The following is an 8,028-nucleotide window of genomic DNA, read 5'->3' as shown; positions in this document are numbered from 1 at the left end:
ATAAAATCCATGCTAATGTGTTTCCATGGTCTATTCGAAATTGGTAATGGCTAATACAGTCCTGTTTTTTGCTTCATTCCCTTTGCATGCTGACATACTCTATATCCTTGTACCATCTTCCTGACTTCAACAATCATTCCTAGCCAATAATAACTCTCATTTAGCTAAGCTATTATCTTATCAGTTCCAAAGTGTCCAACCAATCCATCGCTATGTTTTTCTCTTATGAAATTATGCCTCATAGAGCCTTGGGGTATACATAACCTCTTCCCTTTGAAAAACAAGTTCTCTTGAATAAAGTACTCTAGCCATGGAGTTTGGTCCACTCCCATTGGATTCTTGCATGCTAAGCATGCCTCCTTAAAATATAGATCTTGTTCATACAACTCACCCAAAGAATCAAATCCAACAACACTCACCTTTAGCTCATCCAATAGAAAACTCCTTCTACTTAGTGCATTAGCCATTCTATTGGATTTACCACTTCTATATTTCAAAACAAAAGAATAACTTTCCAAAAATTCAACCCATTTCAAATGCTTCTGATTCAACTTACCTTGGCTATTAATGAACTAAAAATATTGATGATCTACATATATAGTACAAATTTCTTTGGCAACAAATAATGCCTCCACTTCTTAAGTGCTTGCACAATTGCATAAAACTCCTAATCATAAACTGAATATTTCCTCTTTTCTTCATTCAACTTTTCACTAAAGTATGCTATCGGCCTTCCCTCTTGACTAAGAACTCCTCCTATTATTGTTCCACTTGCATCACAATCAACCTTGAAAACTTTTCCAAAGTGTAGTAGCACCAACATTGGCTGCAACTATCCACTTGAATTCCTTTCTTACTGTCTTCATTGTTTCAGTTATGGGAGCACAAATTCCACTAAAATTTCTTATGAACTTCCTATAGAAGCTCGCCAACCCATGAAAACTACAGGCTTCAAACGTACTCCTCGCTGAAGGCCATTCAACAATATACCCTTTACTTTCTCAAGGTTCATTTTTAACCCTTTTTCTGAAACTACAAATCCCAAATAAACCAATGGATATTTCGAAGAGATTGTTTGTGTTTTTAGTTCAGTATTGAGTCTTAGGTTGAAATTTTATTAGGTTAAATATTAAGTTAAATTAGTTAGGGTATTATTCTGACATCATTCTTATGATGTTAGAACTATGCATTTAATAGAACTTTACTGACAGACATTAAGAACCATTCAATTTCACCAATAGACCAAAGATCCATTAAATTCAAAATATTTGTTAATTTTCCCGATCTATCTATATAACGCAACAGCAAACCTGTGGGTAATTATAGGGTTTTGTTTCAAGCGAGTTTGAGGTTTTCTCGAAATGGCCACAAATAGTCTGTCTGCGTGGTATTTCTTCCTTTCAGTTCTCTATATGCTTACTCTACCTTACAATTGTCATCCCCTTACAGTTGGTGGAGACAGCATCGCTTTGGGAGCTTCTCTCACTGGAAATCAGAGCATAGTTTTAAAGAACGGCACCTTCGAATTGGGATTCTTTTGTCCAAACGGAACAAATAACTGGTACATCGGCATCTGGTATGCCCAAATGTCTAACAAGACTATCGTTTGGGTGGCTAATAGAGAGACTCCCATCAGAAACAAGCTAGGCGTTTTGAATCTAACAACTGATGGCTATCTCAAACTGTATGATTCAGATGGGCGATCAATATGGTCAACAAGAAAGAACCAGAAAGCTATAGCCTCCAAAGCTATGATATTGGATTCTGGTAGTTTTGTTATGTTGGGCGCAAACAACATTTCTGAAATTGTGTGGGAGAGTTTCTTGTATCCAGCAGACACATGGTTGTCGGGAATGAAGATGTGGAAAGGCATGAAGCTAACATCTTGGAAGAGTTCGTTGGATCCAGCACCTGGGCCCTTCTCTTTAGAAATGGATCCAGCCCCAAGCAAGACGCAGTTTTTACTGGTGTATAAGGACAATATTACTTACTGGAGCACCGAAGAGTGGGTTGTTGACCATTTCAGCGGTATGCCAGATATGTTGAATAATTTCGCATCCGAAACTTTTAGATTACCCTTTGTAAAGATTTCTCCCACAAAGATGTACTTCACGTATATTCAAATATCAAAATTTGATATTGTGCAGCGTCTAGTCCTGTACAAAACTGGAGATGTACGATCTTTCTATCGTTATAATAGCAGCTGGATTAACATCTGGTCTGTGCCAAAAGACCTGTGCTTTGTTTATGATATATGTGGGGCTTATGGAGCATGCAACAGAAACAATCTTCAATTTTGCAGCTGTCTCGAGGGCTTCAAACCCAAAGATAAGCGCGCCTGGTTTTTACAAGATTGGTGGTCAAGCGGATGCCTTCGTAGTAGCCCTCTCTACTGCTCTCCCATTAACGGCACAACTGATGGTTTCTTGCAAAAGAACGACATATCCTTAGCTAAGGAAAAAGCAGTTTCATATTCCCAATACCCAACTCTACCAACATGCAGATCTGCATGTCTGGAAAATTGCTCCTGCAAAGCCTTCGATCTCACTAACTCTACTCCTCCCATCTGTAGAATGTGGTTTGGGGATCTGTTCAATGTTCGCGTTGCATCAAACAGCCAACCCGTCTTCCTTCGCATGGCTGCGTCTGAGTTGCAACAATCCATTTCCAATGGAGGAAGTAACCAAGGTCGTGTCCTTTCAATTTCACTTCCTGTCAGCACTGCTTTCATCCTTGTTTTGGCTTTCCTTGTTATAATATTTCTTCTGAGGAGGCGTGGAATGCTGGGCAAGGGAGGAGATATGGAAGGTCATGAGCTGCTGTCTGCTTCGCTGAGAACATTCACTTACAAGGAGCTGTGAATTGCAACCAACAATTTCAGAGATAAGTTAGGGAAAGGAGCATTTGGCTCTGTCTTCAAAGGATCTCTCCCAGACGATACGCTTGTAGCAGTTAAAAAATTAAGAGGGCTCTAAACAGGTAGAAAAACAGTTTCGTGCAGAAATAAGCACGATTGGAAACATACAACATGTCAATTTGGTCCAGCTTTGCGGATTTTGCATAGAAGGATCACAAAGGCTGCTAGTTTACGAGTACATGCCCAACGGATCTCTCAATTCATTTCTCTTCGCTGGATCACAAAAGTTGTTGGAGTGGAAGACAAGATTCGAGATCGCTCTAGGCACTGCACGAGCTTTAGTTTATCTCCACGAGGAATGCAGAGATCAAATCATCCACTCCGATATAAAGCCCGAGAACATTTTGCTGGATAGCGATTTCACCGCAAAGATAGCTGATTTTGGCCTGGCAAAGTTAGTGGGAAGAGATTTCAGCAGGGTTTTGACAAGCATGAGAGGAACTCGAGGTTACATTGCTCCCGAGTGGCTCGCTGGCTTAGCAATTACTTCCAAGGCAGACGTGTATAGCTTCGGCATGATGGTGCTGGAGATAATATCGGGTCGAAGAAATGTGGACATGAGCGTGAAGGAACAGACTAAGCAGTACTTTCCTTCGTGGGCTGCAACTCAAATTCAAAATGGAGACATGATGAGTATTGTGGACGAAAGAATTACAGAGCATGCGGATGTTGAGGAGGTGAGAAGAGCTACACTTGCAAGCTTGGTATGCATTGCAAAGGATGAGAATGAGAGGCCAAGCATGGCTCAAGTTCTACTAATTCTCCATGGCAAGATGGATGCTGATACACAAGTAGTCATGAGATCTCTGCAGTATCTAGTTAACCTCTATTAGGTTCCTGTTGTCAATCTATTTTTTAATGTTTTACGCTCTATATTACAGTTAAAATGTTTAGCTCCTCTTGGCTGGGTGCCTTTCCGGTTATGCTTGATTTGGGTAGGGAATAAACTTCTTTTCTCTCCAGGTGATTATGTAAGTTATATGACATAGAAAACTTCATTATAAATATAGAAGCTTACAATAAATTTGTAACGATCAGTTCTGCAGGCTAATTTTATATAAAGAACTGTACCGTAAATGTTGAATGTGGATCAACTAAATTTTCCAAATAGCGATTAGTTAGTCTATATGGTTAAGCTATAGGGTGGTCGGTTTGTTTTTTCCCTCTATTGTGATGCCTTCTCTATTGTGACCCTAATAACCTAGTTCCATGTTCTAGTTATGCATTCATGTTTTAATATGTTCTATGAGAGTGACCATAATTTAAGGTGTGCTTGCAGTTCTATCGTAGATATAATGTTGTCAAATGGATTGGGTTGCAAGAGATATGTTTAGAACATAGAGTGGACAGCGTTGAGATTATTTGATTATGTGATGTTTTGGTTTTAGATGGGAGTGGATTAGTGTGGTTCGTGACTGTGGATCATTCTTCTTTTGTAGCCTATGTGTTATGTTATCCAGAGTTTGTCGAGTGGTCCTACTTCTAACACACACTATCCTCTCCCTTGGCTTTCATGGTCCTAGGTGCAAGAGAAAAGTGTTAGTAACACTCAAATTTTATCTTTTTAAGAGAGGCCTGCCAAGAGACACATCACTCTTGGGAACGACCTCACATGGTAAATCCTTTGAGCCCCTATAAAAATCAAGTGAGAGCGAAAGTTATAGCCTTGGGTATAGTTGTTCCTACAGTGTAACTTGCCGAAAGGACAAATGGGCCCCACCACAAGTTACAAGGTTCTTAAGTGAGTCACTGCAGAATGAACTTATGTCCAAAAACATCAAAAATTACTAAACACCTTGAAGTAGTAGCCCACCCATTCTATTGATTGAGGATATTTGTGATAAATTTAGTGCAAGAGCATAGAAGGTTTTGCTCCCAAGGTACTCACCATACATATTTCCTTGAGTAGAAACATAGCTTTTTGAAAGGTTACTTATAGATCGATAAAAGTGGTGACTCCCTCATCATAGGGATCATCTATTTGTTATGCTCATGCAAGACTTAGTATATCACATCCTTACTTGCCATGACGGGATTCATAAGGTATGTAGTACCAAAGTTGAAGAAATATCAAGATGTGGGCTGAAATTATCACAACTAGCCATTTGACATTAAGGATAAAGAGTGTTTGAAGTGTTTTTTGTTTTGAGTCAAGACCAGTGCAAATTGAGCCGACTTCAGGCTTTGGAAACACCTAAAATACATTTGAAGGAAAGGGTCATCAAAATTTCAAAGGATTGGGTTGATCTAGACCCACACCTATTTGTACCATTTGAGGCAACATTCTTGTGTTTGTGTGCTTGCTTTGTTTTCTTGTCAAAAAAAATCAAAACTCGGTTCCAAAAACAAGTACTCATCCAACATAAACACTTTCAAAATACCAACAAAAAAATCAAAACAAAGAGCAACAACAAAAGCATCACACTATACGACCATTCTTCACATCTTAAGAAACAAGAATCTTCATCAACTTATCAACTTGAAGAAAAGACCATTGAGCTCAAAGGCTTTTATCAAAAGGAGGAAATTCTTCTATCTTAATAGGCAAATTTTTGTCTCTCATAGAACCTTCTTACGTCACATGTGTCTATATCTTCAAGGGAAATCAAATGAGTTTGATCAAGCGTCATTATACCACAGAGCTTTTAATCAATATAGAGCTTTGACTTATCATCAAAATAAGGGAGGCAAGATCAATCCTGCCTTCTTTCCAGACATTTGTATCACATATAACTCAGTTACGGTAGAACCACCAACCCCTGAACAAGAAGAGAAAGAGTTTGTTCCTTTTGTAACACAAAGTTTTTATTGAAGTACATTTCATCCATTTCCCACATTCACACATCTCAACCAATCCATTTCAACTCTCAAAACATCAAGAGGTTTTTGTCCTAAGTTCTATTTCAATATTGTTTGAATCAAACACAACATATCACTTTTTATAGTGTCTCTACATCTAGGATAAACTCATCCTAAGAGGCATTTCTACACAGGTTAAAACTGGTCTATGAGTGAATCCTCTCATTACTAGGTAGTTGGGTCTGTAACACATCTCAGATCTCTCTAAACCTTATCACATCAAACATTGTCAATCAAACACAACAAGCAATTCAAGAACGAACTTTGGTAACATCTACCTTTAGTGCTAGAGATCCATATGCAAACACCCCACCAATCATCAATCTTTCATTCCATCACCAACTCATCATCATTTTCATCAAACTTCAACAAAAACTTATAAACAAAATGGCTCAAACCAGATCAAGGTCTAGACAAGAAATTGAAGAGGAAGAGGAGGAAAATATCAATGAATTCCAAGAACCCCTTGGAGGAAACGCAAATGATGAAAATCTAAGTACTCCTACTCCTGCGGAAATAGAAAGGGAACAACACGACCCTCTCTTTAATAGACTTGTTGATGAAATACTGAGTAGCAATGTTGATGCTCACTTTTTAAGACTTGCTCAAGAGGGGGCTAAACTACCCTCTGACTTTGATGTTGCACAACTAAGACAAGCATCAAAATGCCAAAGTCGTAATGAGGATGAAAGAGGTCGAGATCACATCAGATATAACCTTCATCAAGGTAATCCCCCACCTCCTCCTCTTCCAAATGAAATAGACATGTTGCGGCAACAAGTCAAAAATCTCGCCCAACAACTTCATAGTGGTGTAAAAACTAATCAATTTTCACTCAATGACATTTGTCCCTACCCTTTGATAGGAATCTTCATATGCCACCTTTTCCATGAGGGTTTCAAACACCCAAGTTTGAAAAGTACCAAGGAAAAGGAGACCCTTGTGATCATGTTAGAGAATTCCATTCAGCTTGCCTCGAAGTGGCATACGAGGACACATACCTAATGCGACTCTTTCCCCAAAGTTTGGGAGGAACAACCACACCATGGTTTTCCCGACTACCAAGTGGCATTAGGACCTTCGAAGAACTAGTCCAGAAGTTCCTACCACATTACTCACACAACATTGAATGTGATATCACCATGGCTGATATATGTAAAACCAAGCAAAAACCAGACGAACTATTTTCAGTCTTTCTGCAACGATGGTGTCAAATGTCTACCAGACGTTCTCTTCAGAAACCTGAACAAGAACTAGTGGAAATATTTATTTCCAACTTAAACGACGAAGTGAAATTTCACCTAGACATAAAAGACACAGACTCTTTCAATGACATGATCACCAAGGGTGAACTCACAAAGCTGGTTCCCACTTTTTGGTACATCCTAATTTTTGCTGAAATCATACATTTTTTGGAAAATATAATTATTTAAGCTTTAAGAGGTCCCATTTGAAGTAATTAATTGAAGAGAGTTAGATCAAAGGCTCTTAGATCAAAATTTCTTGGATAGAACCTCTCTACTTCTAAATCATACTTGCAATGGAGTCACCTTTGCATCTATCAAATGCTGATAAAAAACCAATTTTACATTAGCATTTGAGGGGTCAAACGAATTCATTTAGAAGTTTCATTTTCTTGAGGATTTAGTCCTTATTATAAGCTTTCCAAATAGTATAATTTTTAATATATTTAAGTTTATTAATATATTTTTATTTTATTTTTTATGAATGTAGGTTTTTCACCGAACATGAACTTCTTTGTTCAATGCATTGGAAAAAATAGCAAACTAATTCAAAAAAATTCTGAAAAATATCTATGCCCTAGGTATTGATGTCTTCTTTCTAACAAAAAAAATAAAACTTAATTTTGATATATATAGAGCAAGTTATGTGTTCAAACGTACACTTATATCTAAATTATAATTAGTCAGACTTCAAAACTTAATAAAATAAAAAATATTCAACATATCACTATCAAACCAACTGCCTGCCCTGGGTATTGATGTTACAAACCCAAATTTAAAAGAGATATGTTTTTATCATTTATAGAAAAAAATTTATACATTTCGGGATGCACATCACTCTTAAAAAATGTTGTTTCCTGTAAAAAACTACTTTTGAGGGAGATGGAAAAATCAATTAAATTTTACTCAAAAAAAATTGAAAAAAATATATTTAGAATCTACAAAAAGGATGTTACAAATCACTAGTTTACATCATCTTCAAATTCTTAATGATTTAAAAGTTATAGG

At 37.5% G+C, this 8,028-nt stretch overlaps 2 protein-coding genes across 2 annotated transcripts; both read left to right on the top strand.

Moving 5' to 3' along the window:
- Positions 1-1,361: 1,361 nt before the first annotated feature.
- Positions 1,362-2,861, top strand: LOC131856920 (G-type lectin S-receptor-like serine/threonine-protein kinase At2g19130). The gene has a single exon (XM_059208877.1). It carries the CDS (start codon positions 1,362-1,364, stop codon positions 2,859-2,861), a length of 1,500 nt encoding a protein of 499 aa, XP_059064860.1.
- Positions 2,862-3,090: 229 nt separating this feature from the next.
- LOC131856919 (G-type lectin S-receptor-like serine/threonine-protein kinase At2g19130) lies at positions 3,091-3,750 on the top strand. The gene has a single exon (XM_059208876.1). It carries the CDS (start codon positions 3,097-3,099, stop codon positions 3,748-3,750), a length of 654 nt encoding a protein of 217 aa, XP_059064859.1. The 5' UTR covers positions 3,091-3,096.
- The last annotated feature ends 4,278 nt before the right edge of the window (positions 3,751-8,028 follow it).

This window comes from Cryptomeria japonica, chromosome 7 (genome assembly GCF_030272615.1).
Source record: "Cryptomeria japonica chromosome 7, Sugi_1.0, whole genome shotgun sequence".
NCBI lineage: Eukaryota > Viridiplantae > Streptophyta > Pinopsida > Cupressales > Cupressaceae > Cryptomeria > Cryptomeria japonica.
This window is presented reverse-complemented; position numbering and strand designations above follow the sequence as displayed.